The 16,427-nt window shown below is 46.4% G+C and overlaps 1 protein-coding gene across 2 annotated transcripts in view; it reads right to left on the minus strand.

Annotated features, from left to right (window-relative positions):
• SETD5 (SET domain containing 5) overlaps positions 1-16,427 on the minus strand; it is a 62,083-nt gene that overhangs the window by 19,686 nt on the left and 25,970 nt on the right. For both annotated transcript variants that reach the window (XM_081901335.1, XM_081901334.1), the window contains exons 2-16: positions 15,990-16,164; positions 13,271-13,376; positions 11,346-11,557; positions 10,510-10,568; positions 10,008-10,195; positions 8,741-8,779; positions 8,000-8,242; positions 7,433-7,581; positions 7,126-7,243; positions 6,546-6,655; positions 6,052-6,292; positions 5,782-5,862; positions 3,345-3,608; positions 2,340-2,660; positions 179-421 (exon numbers count right to left, since the gene is read on the minus strand). In XM_081901335.1, coding sequence (XP_081757461.1) covers positions 179-421; positions 2,340-2,660; positions 3,345-3,608; positions 5,782-5,862; positions 6,052-6,292; positions 6,546-6,655; positions 7,126-7,243; positions 7,433-7,581; positions 8,000-8,242; positions 8,741-8,779; positions 10,008-10,195; positions 10,510-10,568; positions 11,346-11,557; positions 13,271-13,376; positions 15,990-16,060 — 2,445 coding nt within the window. In that variant the 5' untranslated portion in view covers positions 16,061-16,164. The remainder of the gene's footprint in view (positions 1-178; positions 422-2,339; positions 2,661-3,344; positions 3,609-5,781; positions 5,863-6,051; positions 6,293-6,545; positions 6,656-7,125; positions 7,244-7,432; positions 7,582-7,999; positions 8,243-8,740; positions 8,780-10,007; positions 10,196-10,509; positions 10,569-11,345; positions 11,558-13,270; positions 13,377-15,989; positions 16,165-16,427) is intronic.

The following is a 16,427-nucleotide window of genomic DNA, read 5'->3' on the forward strand; positions in this document are numbered from 1 at the left end:
CTAAAACAATTTTAGTTGTATGTTTCTTTTCCAGGAAGAGTTTCAGTAAACCAAACTTGGGCAAGCATATTTTGGGGTGCTTTGAAGAAAGTCATGCACATTCATTAGACATTCAAATCCCCCCCCCCCCAAGAAATATTGGGCCAAGCGCACAGACCACAACCAAAAGCAGACATACCTTTTTGCATGAGCTGTAGTTCCCATCCAGCTGAACCGGCCGCCTTCGCCTTTCTGGGGTGAAGGGAGAACCAAAACGGATGTAGTGTTTGGGCGTGGTGCAAATGAGCGGGGAGTGGACAAGGCCTGGCAACATATTGAGGGTGGTAGCCAGCACGGTTGGGTCAGTGGTGATACGTAAAGGGCACTCAATGGGGCACTCCTGCTTCTCTGCCTTGTCATTCAGCCATTCTGTAACTAGATACTGAAAGCAGAAATAACAGAAAAACAGTGGTACCTCGGGTTACATACGCTTCAGGTTACATACACTTCAGGTTACATACACTTCAGGTTACAGACTCCGCTAACCCAGAAATAGTACCTCGGGTTAAGAACTTTGCCTCAGAATGAGAACAGAAATCGCACGGCGGTGGCGTGGCGGCAGCGGGAGGCCCCTTTAGCTAAAGTGGTGCTTCAGGTTAAGAACAGTTTCAGGTTAAGAACAGACCTCCAGAACAAATTAAGTTCTTAATCCGAGGTACCACTGTATGTCTTACTATGCAAGGAACTTGTAAAGATAAGACAAAATAAAGTGTCAATAGGGAGAGGTGGGAATGGGTTGGCCCAGAACTGTCTAATCTGCCTGAGCCCTGGTTGTCCATGGTTTCAAGCAGGGAACTTCCCCAGCCCTGCTACCAAACATCTCTTTATTAAAGTTGGAAGTAGCAGAGATGAAACCTGAGGCAGAGTATATGCCCTACCATTGGGTTATGGCCCAACAACACCCCCCCCCCATGAAAACCCTCAAATGCACTCTTAAATCTGGTGCGTAAGATATATACAAGTGGCCTGGCAATGACATCTTTGGAAAGGTCTCATTGGTGTAATTAATAAGGTCTTACAAAGAGAACTTCTGTTCTCATCAATCACCTCCTCCTGGAAGAAATCCCTGTGATCTGGAAGGTGCCAAAACCTGCCCCATTGTTGGGTTGCAAGAGTGCCACTTGTATTATTTTAAAGGTCTAGAAATCATGTTCTGAACCTCTTATTAAAAACTGAGTTGAAGAAGTGTCCATTAAAAAACAGATCTTGGCTTAAGATGCGTTACACCACAGAAAATTAAGTTCAGCTTGATTGCTTTTCCTCAAATGGTTCTAAGTGAATGTTAAGCTTCTACTGCAGCAGTTTTCAATTTTTATTTTATTTATTTTCTTGGCAGACCACTTGTAAATTGCTGGAGGTCTTAGCAGTCCACTTAATAAACCTTTTTGTTGGTTCTGGCACCATTATCAAAATCAGCGCACTATTACGAAAATCACAGGCCCTATGAAATTACTTGTTTGTCTGTTAGATAAATCTGCCCCTTGGTCAAAATGGCCTCCCATCTCCATTACTCAGATAAAAAAAATAAGACAAGTGCAGGTCCAAGCACAGATATTTTCAAATGTTTTGCAACCTTTCCACAGTCAACCTGCCTGGAGCTCACAGTTTGAGAATTTCTGTCTCACTGGAATCTTATAAAAAGCAGTTTTCCTCCATTTATTTTCCTCCAGTTCTTTACAATTTTCATTAGGCTAAAATTATTTTGACCCTTTTGAAAATGGATAGTAATTCACTGGAGAATGTTGATAGGGTTGGGAAACCAGTGGGGGAGGGTTTGGAAAATGAGGATTGTCAAATCTTGTCTTCTTGACTCAGATAGCACCACTGAAGTCTCTGGACAGCTCCGGTTGTAATTTCTAAACCTGCCACACACAGTGTTTGTTACCCAAACATAAGCATATTGCATCCTGCAATATGCTTATGTTTGTCTAAGCCACAGAGCCTAGGGCTTGCCAATCAGAAGGTCGGAGGTTCGAATCCCCACGACGGGGTGAGCTCCCATTGTTCGGTCCCAGCTTCTGCCCACCTAGCAGTTCGAAAGCACATCAAGTGCAAGTAGATAAATAGGTACCGCTCCGGCGGGAAGGTAAACAGCGTTTCCGTGCGCTGCTCTGGTTCGCAAGAAGCGGCTTAGTCATGCTGGTCACATGACCCGGAAGCTGTCTGCGGACAAACGTCGGCTCCCTCGGCCTATAGAGCAAGATGAACGCCGCAACCCCAGAGTCGTCTGCAACTGGACCTAATGGTTGGGGGTACCTTTACCTTTAAGATACATCCTGCCCACCCCTCAGTTGATTTACCTTTTTCGTTTTGGGATACTTGAGTGCAGCCCGGCTGGCCTGTGTTCCTGCAACTGCAGCCACAGCTGGGTCAGAACCAATCAACTGCTTCCCTTCTCCTGGACCTTCCACGCTGCTGACTTCCGCTGCCATTACTGTGCTCACGGCGTTTCCCTCCTCTGGAGCTGCTTGAGAGAGCTCAGCCTGTTGGGAGCTGGCTTGCTTTTGCCTTCTCAGTCGCTGTGCAGAACTACTCCGATAACGGGAAAACCGGCTTTTCGGTCGCGGCCTAGCTGGTTTTGACGGTGCTGTTTTAGAGACTGGTTTCTCTGCTGCCGTTTCCTGCAGAGCAAAGCCCAGTGTAAGCTATGGAATTATTGAGAACCTGCACCTCTACACATTTGCTCTCAAACAGGAGCAGCCTGGTGAAATATATTTGTAAAGGTTTAATTCCTGGAGTGTAAAGGGAGAGTCAAGGGAGAATCTGGGACACTAGTATTCTTTAGGGGGGTGGGAGAGTTTTACTTGCATCTTAATGCAATGCTCCCTCTAGAATACTGTTTTCACCCCTTGAAGCATTTACCAAACAGGTGCCAGCTGGCATATTTTGAGTCCAATATGAAGTGCCCAAGGGTGCCAGTACAACATGGTCTGTGAAAGTAACTGTGCTGATTTGTGGACAGCAATTCCATGCCAAAATATGGCCCCCGCCTTCCCTTGTGCTCTCAGCACGCCCAATGAAACGTGACTTCTTTCAAATCCAGCACATGTCTGGTAACACTGAAAATGCTACCAGTCAGGGGCTCACAACCAATTGTCATGTTGGATCAAGCCAATGGTCTAATTATATAATATATAATTACATTCCAGTGGATGTTTTAATACAACAGGAAGGTTGAATTACACTTCCAGCATCTGGCAGCTGGAAGGATATCCTTTCTGAACATGGAGTTGCACACAGCAATTCCACTGTAATTCCCAAAGTTACTTGAGCCGAACCCTTGGCAGTTCTACCCTTCTTCTTACCCCGGCCTGTGAAGACCTCCGTGTGTTCACTCCAACGCTGCTGGCACTGGAAGGGGCACTTGGCACAGAAACACTTGAAGCCAAACTGCTCTCCTCAGTTTCATTTGGCTCAGCTTTTACTTCCTCCGGTTCTGGAGTCTCTGCCGTGACCACCACTTCTGCGTCTGTGCTGCTCCGATCTGATGGGAGATCTCTCCTCCTCTTTCTTTTCTCCAGGTTCTCAAACACGTGCATGATGGCTTCTACCTTCCGATCTTCTCGGGTCTAGCCCAACCGAAGCACAAATCAAAGTCAGCAGAACAGGTACAGATGGGTAAAAAAAACCGGCAGACCAGACAACAAGGGAAGAAGGGGAAACACAACAGGATCAACAGTGGCAAACTAGTAGACATCCCAATAATGTCCTGCTCTCCATTCCTCGTAGATCAACTTGCCTGAGCACTGACCACACAGAACATGGGATGCTAGTTCTGTCAACTCAGAATACACTGATCTCAAAGCAATTGCAATTCAGAAAAGCATGGTCATGTGAAAATATTAGGTGCCTAGGATTAAAATGCGCGTTACCCCTGTCTCTCCCCCCCCCCCATTTATACTTAAAGTCATTAAACTGCTTGCTAGGTCATCTCTCACTTGCCCCCCCCCCAACTTTAGGTCTTCCTCAACTGTAGCTTCCTCTCAGCATATTCTGTGCTTTGGATTATACCTTTTGAATGAAAGTTTGGTTGTTGCTGTTTTTTAATCGATAATGAATATTCCACTTCTCTGTATAAGCATTTAAAGGACACTGTTTTGTTTTTAAAGGCCGTGACAAGAAAGCATCTTGTTTCCAAGGCTACAGAAGCCCAACCGATGAAAGTGTGTGCTGCTCATATCAGTTTTAGCAGGAAATAAGAAAGAAGCAATAGTAGCAGCCATTAGAAGAACATAAAAAGATGGCTGTTCAGACAATATACGCTCCAGGGGATTCAAAACAGCGATACAAGCAACAAGCTAGTGTTGCCGGTTGGGAAAATGCCAGCTTTTCCTCACCTCCCACCCTATTCAATCCTATCCCTCATATACATACACTGGTAAGGCTAACTGGACCAAGTTATATTTTTTTTGTTTGGCACTGATAGGCAGTGCTAAGATTCAAGAGGGGGGGACTATTGCCGTTTACCTTCCATTTCCTATGTCTGTAGGCTTCCTTTGAAGCTTCCTCATGTTGACTAACCTCTCTTCTTTTCTTGCCTGTCTATTCTTAGGTTCAAGGATGAAAAGGAACTGCTGTTATCTGAGCTGCTGCCATTTTACTTCACTTTCCACAGCCATGGGGTAGTGCTTGAAAATATCAGGGCGCCAGCCGCATTTCACAACAGGCAACCAGCCTTTTGTGAGGCAGTGGAGCTACCTGGTTGCCAGGTTTGCTGAATAACATCTCCATCTGGCTGGCTGGCACTGCTGCCATGCTGGGCCAGTCAGCTGGCTGGTGGGGCAGCATGGCACCAAAAGAAATGCCTCCTTTGGTGCTGCGCTGCCCCGCAGAGTGGCTGATTCGCAGAGCAGCACAGCACCAAAAGAGGCAGATCTTTTGGTGTTATGCTGCTGCATAGATCAGCTGATCTGCAGGGCGCTGAGGCATTCCGTAGTGGCAACTGAAGCCTAGATTATAAGGTGCCATTTGGCTCCTAGCTTTTATATCTGTTTCTAACACTGCCATGGGGAGGCCTAGATGGTTGTTAAGATTTCTTAACAGGTTCCTGAATCAAGCCTGCTGAGCCCCTGACTCTGACTCCCTTCCACAAGTAATCTTGCTTTTGCATCTTTGTTTTGCAGGGCATCCTGCTGTTTCTCAGAAGCTTAACAAAGCTTTCCTTAGTAAGAAGATAGACCTGTAGTGGGCAAGCGTTATGGAAGACAGCACGGCCACTACTCCTGTTCTTCCCTACAAATGCAAAGCCACAGGCATAGACTTAGTTCAAACAGGGCACTGGTGAGGCCCAACAGATCTGGCCAGCTTCCTGCTTGAACAGAACATGGACACTATGTCCCAGAATCCTTTGCAGCATGCAGAGTTCTGCTGCAGACCATAGCTGCCAACGTTCCCCTTTTTTTAAGGGAAATTCCCTTATTCCGAATAGGATTCCTTGCAAGAAAAGGGAAAAGTTGACAGCTATGCTGCAGACAAGCTAGCATGGAAAAGATTCCCTGAATGCAGACACTTTGAAAACCACTATTTTAAACCACATAATCAGAATCCACAGCCAACTCGGCACTTGGGCTAGTGAAAACAGTAGCAACCCTGAAGAACAGGAGCAGAACAACAACGCTGGCATGAGGGAGACAGATCAGACTAGCTAACTAGACAACACTGTGTGAGAAGGCAGCATCAAAACTCACTACCTATGGGAGGGACTGTACCCATTACAAAAAAGAGAAAGTTAAAGATACTTGCCCGTCTGTTCTGAGTGAGACCTCCCTGCTCATCCGCAGTGGCTTCTTTCTCCTCTTCTTGCTTCTCTTCTTTGTCTGCAACCTGAAATGTGAGAGAAGGGACCTCAGCAGCAGTCACAGCTGCAAAAAGATATGGGACAATTACCGCGAACGTCCAGCATTTCACTGGGGCTGGGGCTGCTCTATGCCCAGGGACGTCACTCCCTCTGGGAACAAGTTCCTCCAGAGTTAGTGACCAAGACTCAATGCTATAGGATGGTGGAGACTTTACCTCATTATCACTGGCTGCAGCAAGTCCCTCAGGGACTTCCTCTGGCTGTGGATTGCTGTTCTCATCTGATGCGGCTTCCCGCTGCTCCAGCTCCTTCCGACGAGCTTTCCGGCGCCTGGTCTCTGCTCCAATCAGAGTGTCTAGAACAGGTGGAGGCAGCTGTTCTACAGTGTTTGGGCTCCGTTTCTGCACAGGGCAACTCCGGTTTCCCTTGTGACAGGCACAATCCACTTTATAGTTGCTGCCCCATCACAAAAGACACAGAATGTATTAGTATCGCTTCACAATGTCTTGAGAAACAATATGTAAGTATACCTTTGAGCTAAATGTCTAGGAAAGAGATGGGGGAACTGCTCCCATTTATGACCTTTACCACCCGAGAGGCTGAGAATGTAATTTGACAACAAAAACCAAAAAGCAGGGGCACAAATGAAAAGGTCAGTACTGAGGGAAGAAGGGCAAGTCTCCAATAAGCAAGTAACAAGAACGCTCACCAGTTATTGTACTCATAGTCAAAGGCAATGGTGACCTCTGCATCCTTGGCAATGGACGTAACAGCATATATGCACAGGTGAATCATCCCACCTGCTATCACATGGCGAACCTTCAACACACAAACAGAAACGTTACAATCCCAAAAATCAGGCATGTGCCACATTGCAAAAGCTGAGTTTCAACGAAGTAGCAGCAAAGCCAGTCTCTTTAAGCAACTGTTAGTTTAGAACAACCAAGTTGTGAAACGTGATGTATACATTTGAGACTGGAAGGATTTGCTTTGCTAGGTAGGGAATTCTGAATTCTGTCAAGGACTGGGATACTTGATGGAGAATGCAGGACAGATGGACTATAATTCCACCTGCTGAAGACCACAATGTCCAAGTGTTTGTCCTTTTGGGGCTACTGGTAAAATATTCTGCAGGATCAATATTGTATAAAGGGACTTCATCTGAGGATCCAGCACTTCTGGGCTGGTGGGGCGATCTTTGTTTGAAGTCGTGGCCGACCACAAACTCAACCAATACGAGCCAAATCTTCACACCTATCAAAATGCCGAACACCACAGCAACCACTTACCTCTGCATTTGGTGTACAGGAGCGTCTGATGAATCTAGCGTCATTACCAAAAGTCCGAGCATCCACGCACATCTCAACACTGTTAAACTTGGAGTAGAACAGCACAAAGGGATACGGCCTAAAAAAGAAAGAACAGCACTTGTAACCTTAATGGCAAACACAGCCAAGCCTACAAGGCATCCGTGGAGGGCTGGACGCACCACCGCATAACGCATATTCATTTCTAAAACCAATCGATTGTGGGGAACCTCCCACCCGCACCAGCCCCCCAAACGGTTCCACTTTTCAGACCGCTCAGCATTCTTACTTTTTGAAGAAGTGCCCATTGACCTCGAACTGTTGCCGCAGCATCACTTTCCCACGATACTCAATTATAAGAGTGTCCACAGCCAGATCTCTGGCCGCCCTCAGGATCTTCCGGTGCTTCTGAACCCGCGTCACTCTCCCTAGCTGCAGCTGCCAAGTTAAGAGAGAGAATTTAGGACCCACACCGCAGAGGGAAGGTCCATGTGTATGGCTGCATTTGTTAAAAGCAGCTGAGCAACCAGGGTCTGAGATCACTGGCCATATTTAATTGTCTACCAGAATGCATGAACTGAAGTAGCAGACATGCTCAAGGTAGCATTGCTGGCCAGACCAGGAATATTTTATACCTGAAAAGAATCTTATCTAATGAGCCAGGAAAGGAGGACGGGGAGAGAAGGACTGTCGTTTCATACCTCCCCGAGCTTCACCTTATCTGCTCTCCCCTATGTATAAGCTTGCTTGCATCTAGAGGCAAAAGAGCATCTTTCAAACCTGGGCCTTATCAATGACCCACCACCCTGGCATGCAGCCAACTGGCCTACCGCCACTTTGGGGTCTACTTGTTTACCTGCATCTGAGAGCCAATGACAGTGTTGTTACAGAACAGCTCTGTCTTATTGATTGTGTCCAGCACAGCCGCCTTGCCCACAAACTCTTTGTTGGCATTTAGATGGTGCTCCAGGAGGTTCTGTACATCCGCGCTGTATTGGTTAGTGAAGGCTTCTTCATACTGATCGGTCCAGAGCCTTATGCGGTTTTCCCACCCCTCTGCCGTATTCTCATCCAGGGCATGGGCTTCTGAAGGAGAGTTCTGCACCAAAAGGGAGTCAGTTCAATGTCTATACGGCATAAGGGCTCTGTGAAAAGCACCGGGGCTGCTTGTGGTGACAGAGCAGCCTATAACTAGGAAAATAACCATCTAACTCTGTGTGGTCCTTGTTCTCGGCCTGCTTTTTTGTGGCATTTTCAAAGTTCTCCCCATCCTGGTCTCTACTCAAGTAGTCTCAGGTAACCAGCACAACAGTACTTGAGCCCATTCCAACCACATCGCTTAGAAAACTAATGAGCCCTTCAACGTCTCTGCTCTTCAACAACCCTGCCTTGCACACCAAAGTCCTTTAAATGTGCACCTGTCTCAACAATAATGCCACAACCATCTTGGACCGGGTCAAAGGATAAACATGAAGTTTCATGCATGCTGATGACCAATAAACTGGGCTCAGTAGTCCTTGAGAACAAAACCAGGAGTCATTAATTGTGTTACAGGCATGAAACTATATTCTAGGATCCGGTATGTGGCTTAACTCACCTTCATCCGCAAAGACTTCCGTGAACCTTCTCTAAAAGCCTGTTGAAAGAGTAAGACAAATGACCATCAGTATTTTTGCCCCATAAATCTGTGCTCATTCATGCTAAATAGGAGGCACAGCTGCAAAACTGCAACAAGGTTTAGAAGAAAAACGGATCCTAGTGTACTTTCAATGGTAGACTCCCCCACCTCCCTAAAGGGTTGGCTGCCTTTTCCAGAACCTCCCTAGGTGACAAGCACGGATTGTTGCAGCTTTGGCCAAATAGCACTTCCACAAAGCAAAGAACAGGCTCTGAAAGAAAAGCAAAGGAACCACAGCAGAATATACACAGTTATGCCACCCTAAAATCTTTCTGCGGGTATCAAACAGCAAAACGAAATTCCCAAATAAAAACTCTTCCAAGTATCCAGAGTGCCTTCTAAGTAAGAAGAGAGCTGCTGCTTAAGAATTACTTTAATATGCATTATTTTTGTTAGCTTATGCAGGAGAGAATCATGTAAAATGTGTAGAATATTAACCAAAAAGTAACTTTTATAAACAAATTTGCTTTGTGGGAACAATTCTTCTGTATATGCACAATATTTATCAGCCAGATTTTGCTGCATCCAAACCCCCAGTTTTCCACCCATGGGTCTCTATATCTGAAGTCTGAACATTGTGTGGTAAAGGAACCAAAGATCATATATGCATGGGGGGGGGGTGTCAATTTGAAATGGAAAAAACTAAATGCAAGTCATTTCTTGATGTTGTATGATTAAAATACTATTGTTGTTCTTATTTAGTGGCAGATGCTTAGCATTCATTTTTTTACTTGATGCTGATTTGGCTAGAATGCTGGAAGTCAAAGTCAGTTTAGTTCTTACTAATTCAATAATACTAGGTTTGTATCTCTGTAAGTAAGATGCATGTAGAGTCCTTTGGGGTTGTTGGTGTGGTTTTGTTGTTGTTGTTCAAACGACTGCTTAAGCAGTCAGGAAAGCCCTCCCTTCCCCCACAGTTGCAGCCCTGCCTGAGCTGTGGGCAAGGTGGCACAATTCCACTTCAGGCATCGGTGGAACACATTGTCACTGTTCTTGTTCGTTTTGTCCACGGCATCTGTCCCCCCCACCCCACTCCACAAAAAAAAACCCAGAAGGAGATCATCATCATGATATGGAAGGCTGCATACCAATAAGGAGGAGATTAGAGGGAAACGGCCAGACATCCTCCCCAACGCTTACTTAGTTAACTGGCTGGAGTCGCCGACAGCCATATCTATTGACATACCTTGATTTTTTTGGCTTTTGGTGCCGTACGAGTTCTCTCTGTATTTCTTTTCCTCTTTTTGGGTTTGGTTCTGCAGACCCTGTTGACGGTCAGAGTGATGCTCGTAGGGGTGTGTTGTGTAGCAGTGTACAACACTGTGGAGGGAGAGAGCTCCTCGTCCCAGCTCTCAGTTGCACTGCTGTCCCCGCCTGCCGTGAAAAATGTCTTGTTGGCAACTTCCCCTTTGTTCTGAAAAAACTTGTACCTGTCCCATCCCACCCCGGTGAGTTAACATTGCACTCTTCTCCCCAAAAGGCTGCAAGGAACCATCATCTTCCACTCACAGTGGCAACTTGCTCTGCGCTTGCCCCCTTCAGCTCTTCCAATGTACCTACCCTATACTCTTGAGATCTCAGGTAAACTGGGAAAGATGACAAAGAGAGGCAATGAGACACAGAGCACTCTCGCTGCATCAGGGCACCCGCTCATTCAAATCCCGCAAGCCTGGGGGGCACTAACTCACCTGACACGTTGTCTTGCTTCCTCCGACGAAGTCTGATCACTTTCCCTCGGCTAAGCCCCCTGCAAAAGGACAACAGAAACCCAAAGTTGGCATTATTAAGGGTTATATTGCTTAACTAACTTTGGGTCTTCAGCGGAACACCAGATCACCTGACACCAAAGTGTTATATAAAGTTAAAATGAATTTAATGGCCACGTCTCGGCTTCACACATTCACGTCCAAGGCCACCGCTTCAGCAAATAATAGGCTGTGCGCCCCATCTCTCAAGAGCCCCATCTTTCAAGTTTCAGAAAGACCACATTCTTAGGCCTCATAAGTGTGGAAATAAGCCTACAGTGTGTGAAAGAAGAGCCACTGAAATGCTCTGGACCAGTGATGGCCTGGAAGGACAGGAAAGGGGAAAAGACATCAGATCTCCCCCAAGCCCCCTTCTGCTGCTTGCCAATCTCTGAAGAAGTTCCATCTCTAATTCGCTATTACTCTTTCACCACTGCATTAGAAGTACCTAACTTCATGGAGAGTTTCAGACACACTCCAGTGAGCATAAGGTATGATTATTTAACCAACTGCATTTGGTCAGCTCAAGCAAATCACTTTTAGACAATCTGTCATTGGTACTATTTATTTGATCTGATGAACTTGCAGGATTTGGCTCCGGCATTGTGAAAATGTGTGTGTTGATTTTGTGTAAGTCAGCTCCTTTGCTGCAGCGAAGGCTGGACCAATTGAAGGTAAAGAAAATGGTCCACTGAGCAATCAGGAAGCCTCTTTAAACATTCTCCCCACCCCACCCCTCGTTTTCCCATGTATGAGGCTGCCTACAGGCAAGAACTTACCTGCACTTCTCACATTTGATGAGGAAACCATCTTGGGAGAGACTACAGTGACACCAGCTAGGAATAGACTCTGCTTCTGAAGAACTCTCTGTGTCCCCAGAATTCTCCTCATCATGAGAGTGTAGGCCATTCAGTTCTGCACGAGGGATGATGGTCTGGACAGGGGGAGAAGCAGGAGGGGTCGGAGGAGGAGGGGCTCCGTAATTATGATCCTGAAAACAAACATTTGCATCAGTTCTATTTTGAATGCGGGGGAGGAGAGCAAGAGGCATGACTTTACACAACATGTGAAACCTAACACACTACCAAAACCTACCCACCACCACCACATGCACAGATTTGAGGAGCGACAGGAACTCTGGCTAACAGAGCAAGGACCTACAACTTTGGACTCTCTCTAGAACTGGGCGGAGCAATTGTTTTCTCAGTCCAACCACAGATAAAGAAAGCCCTGATATCCAGGCGTCTTAGCAAAATTTACTAACACTGATTTGAACTACCTATGCTTGTGCTAATGGAAACAAAACCACACTACCCACACACAAGAAAGAAGTACCAGCAGTCTCAGAGGAAATCAGGGACCTGCAACAAGTACCAAAAAAATCTGCAGGGAAAACGCCTCAAACAGCTCTATGCTATCTCTTCAAGGCACAAAATGTGGAGACTAAGGGGAGAAAATAGCAACCAGGTGGAATGCAGGGGGAGAATGGAGTGTCTGGAACCAGAAGACAGAGAAACATGTATGCATATGTATAAGGTAGAAATAAGCATCTCAATGTCTGGATACGTCATTTTCTGGTTCAAACTGAGAAGTTATTTTAAACTGTCCCCAAGTTTGGAATGAGAGCTGCTCACAGATATTGACAGAGAAATTCAATAATTTAATGCGTTTGGGGTTCAGCATAAGTATACCCACTCCACCTCCTCAAACCCCCAAAATGGAAAAAATGCCCCCAAACCATCCAGTGAGGACTGAGCATTCTCAATGGGCACGAAATACGGGCTGGCTGACAGGTGTAGACAGGGTGGCGGTGATGGAGAATGAAAAACGATGGAATGGGATAGCTGAAAACCTGAGCCAGCACACTCCACACCATAACATTTCCTTGCAGGTCCCTCTTGCTTTTCTTAAGGCAGAGACCTGCATGTGTATGCAAGCATTCTGCACTGTTAAGCACAGAAAAACTGCAAGCTGTCTTTCAAACTGGCTCGATTCTGACACCTATGCTTTCAACTTTCAAAATACTGGGGCTTATCAATACACTTTGGGGGGAGGGGCGAGGGGTACTTCATTAGAAAAATATACCTGCAATGGGTAGGTCTACCTAGGTAGTAGTTTCTATGAGCAGTCAGTGCTAAAGACCAAAAAGGGAAAAAGAGATGCCGCCCTCACCTTCTAGTCCAAGCTTGCATTTAACAACTCACTCGGCAGGGAAAGGAGGCCAGGTATTCAATGCAGGTGAACAAACAGGCCCATCGCTCTGTCCTCCTCCTCCTCCACCAGCCAGTTTGCCTTCTGTGCTGGTCACAGTGGAAAGGCAGCCCTTCCTCTGTGACTGGCACACGGCGGAAGAGCGGTAGACCACTCCTCCTCTTGCCAGCTCCCTCGGCAGAAGGCTTTCTTTTAACACTGTCTTGCTAAGAGGCGGGTAGCCTATGTTCTCATGCCGGCTAATTTTCTGGAAATGCGGTAACTTTGTGGGCTTGTTTACTAGGCTGTTCTAGTCCCATACTTCCCTTTCGCAGTAAGTTGTCTGCAAGCACTAAACAAACACAAACGCGGGGCTAGAAATTCAGTACCCATGTGTGTCACTTGGCAATGCTGCCGTCCTCAAAGAAGATACACAGCTCAATCATGCACAAGCCAGGGAGAGGGGATGGGTAAAATAGATGAGTCGGCTGCAGATAAGAGAGACGGTACTCACTGCATAAGGCAGCCCTCGGTAGCTGTGCCTCTGGGAGGCCCCGTAGCCATGACTTGCATACACATTTTTCTCACCAACAGCTGGGCTAGCTTCCACAGACTCTGGGCTGCAGAAAGGGCCAAGAGCAGAACCAATCAGTAGAGGAAGTGGTTCTTTGAAGAAAAAAATTAGCCAGGTCTTAGCAGTTTCTCTCATGCCACGCAGAGATCCGGCCGAGAATGGACATACCTTTTCTGAGGGGCAAGTGAGGTATGGAATCCATGAAGGCCGGATTCTGCATAAAGCAGGGGCTAGGGAAGGGCGAGTGACTGGCAGCTGCCTCAAAATGAGGCATCCCGGATAAGCAATACGAGCAACCCTGCTTCAGCAAGAGGCAACAGGAAGGAAAAAGCTGCTGACAATGCTGCTCGCTGGATTATTCTGCTAGCTGTTCATTTCGCTTTAAACCCTTCGTGGATTTGCTCCTCCTCCTGATCCCCACTCAACTCTATGCAATTTGAGATCACAGCCTCAGACTTTAAATGGCAATACCTTTCAGGCCACAACGTCTACATACTGCTGCTTCAAATGCAATGAGTTACTCAATACAGATAGGAGCCGAGACACAATTTTCTAGTGATGGAAGCTCTTGAGAGTACTCGACAAAAATAGGCCAAGAGCTACAGGAATATCTATGACCTGGATCGGAAGGAACTCCGGACAAACTAAAATATTCAGGATACCCTGCTTTCTTATAGGATGATGCGGTGAATTCCCAACTAATTGCTGACCGAAAATTGCAATTTTCCACCACAAGGTGGCAGGAAAAAATCGACTCAGAATATGGTACTGTACAAAATGGGCAATTAGTGAAAGGCTGTGGGAGTCCTTGTTATAGAAAAGGAAACAGGAAAAGCGTAGGTGATGAAGCCAAAGCCTTGATGCCAGAAGGAGAAATTGCTCTCTTTGGAAGGAGGGGGGAGGACTAAGAGGAGGAGGAGCTGCCGCTGCAAGCACGCATTAGGAATATGGTTCAGGAAATGGCCTTTCTGCAACTGCAGTCAACTTTCAAAAGCTACAGCCAGGAAGAGGACGGGTGGCCACACGGTACTTGCTTATTTGAACTCCTGTCTCTCCAAGATGACCGCAAACTCCTCATTCCTAACTACTGCTTTGTTGTGCTAAATTAAATTACAGATATCTTCAAAACAGTGGGACTGGTAAAACCAGCAACTCCTCTACCTATAGAAGCTTAATCTTGAATCAATGTGTTCCTTTCTTGATACCCTACTAATAAAAGTAGCCTTTCCATGCCCATTTCTACTTTTGCATCCCAAGTCCCTGGAGCTTGCTCTTGAAAATTAATACAACTCAAGCCAGAGACCCTTCTTCAAATTGTGGCTACTCCTTGGCCATGAAGGCTTGGTGGCACATGATAGCAGAGCAAACGTTGACTGGCAGACCCCTTTACTACATGCATCTGAAGTCTAGTGCTATGAAACAATCTTAACATAGCTGCTTCTACCTCCACGCTCCCAAGGAGGGCAAGGACAGGACGGGTAACAGCTACAGCCTTTTCAGGGCTCTCTATATAAGAAGACAGAACGCAAGGCCACTGCAACCTGACAGTATCATGGAATGTGATCCTAAACATTCCCAGTAAAACAAAACACAAAAAACTGTCATCAAAACAAGAAGACCTGACAGAAATAGCTATGAAGTGAGACGTATATTCAGAACAGACCTAACATTAGACAGGAAACAAAGTAAAGGACATTTATTTTGTAGTGAGCTTATTTGCTGAGAATACTCCAGATGCAGTATGACTGAAGCTGAGCTGGACAGGTGCTCAACAAAGCCTGATCAGGTCCGTGGTATGAAACAAAACCAGACACGATATACTACACCGTGTATCCAGATACACAAAAAGATGCAGGAAAAAGGAGTGTTTCATGAATGCTAGCACCTCACAAAAGCCCACCAAACAGAGGCCAGATACACAGAGCTTTCAGTGTCTCCTGAGTACAGTCTGTCAAGCAGGTGGTTCAAACAGTGTGTCTGGCCCTTCACAGTGCTCCATTCTTGGGAGAAATTGCTGAAGACAAGTGCAGGAGCACAGAACAGCATCAGCAAGGCATGGCCCTCTTTCCGTGCCTGACTAAGCTCAACGATCAATTCAACTCCAGGCATCTTCCTTCCTGTAGTGTAGACGCTTCATTTGGGTTTTGGCGCAGGAAGTTTCCCACAAGCTACCTTACAAGCCTCCCTCGGGAAAAGAGCCACACTAAAGGGGTGAAAATCTACTTAACAGTTTGAGATAGGCAAGAGGCCCGATGCCTGAAAGATCCTCCTTACCCACATCACACAGCCATCTGTATCAGCAGCACCATGCAACTTAGGCTACAGGAGAGGAAAAGAAGAGTACCGTCAGGGCTCATGTCTTGCAAGAAACCTATCAACCAAGGTATGATACAACAGGTGTGAATTAAAGATCACTGGGAAAGTAGTATTCTAGACAGTGCCTCTTCTTGGACGCAATTTGAGGGAAAGGGGGAAGTGCTTCTGTTTGGTGTTCCGTCGCGATCAAATGTGTGCACCAGATACCATCTCAGATTTCTGGTTTATCTGTTGCAAAGCTAGCTTACTCCCTGCTATCCCGGGCTCAGCAGGACAGCTCAGGTCTGAACACCGAGGCCTGATTCCATGCCCTTCACACGCTAGCAGGCAAGGCAGAACTTACTCAGATCCAGCAGCCATATCTGAATAAGATGTATCTGGTGTGGTGACTCCCAGAGGGATTGCAATGCTCATGACGTTTGTCAGGGATCACGGAGTCCAAAGGGTAGCGACTGGCGGCTCCAAGGGCGGGGAGCAGCCGCAGAGCCTCGGCCAACACGTCACGGACATGGGGAAACCTGCCAAGGGGAAAAGAAACAATGCACTGCATTTTTGTGTATCATTGCCACAGACATATGGTTCACCCTGCCTGCAAAACTATCCTAATGTTGAGGACAGTGCCGGCTGAAGGAATGAGAAACTTCAGAGGATGCGTGTTGTTTCTTGCCTCCGCATTACTTTTACATAATCTCCTCTCAAATATGGCCACCTGGTTCACATGCAGATATTTCCTCGTGCCATAAAAGAGAATGCCAAGCACAGGCAAGAGGCCCGCAGGCCT

This window comes from Podarcis melisellensis, assembly GCF_964234715.1.
Source record: "Podarcis melisellensis genome assembly, chromosome: 2".
In the NCBI taxonomy this organism is placed as follows: Eukaryota; Metazoa; Chordata; class Lepidosauria; order Squamata; family Lacertidae; genus Podarcis; species Podarcis melisellensis.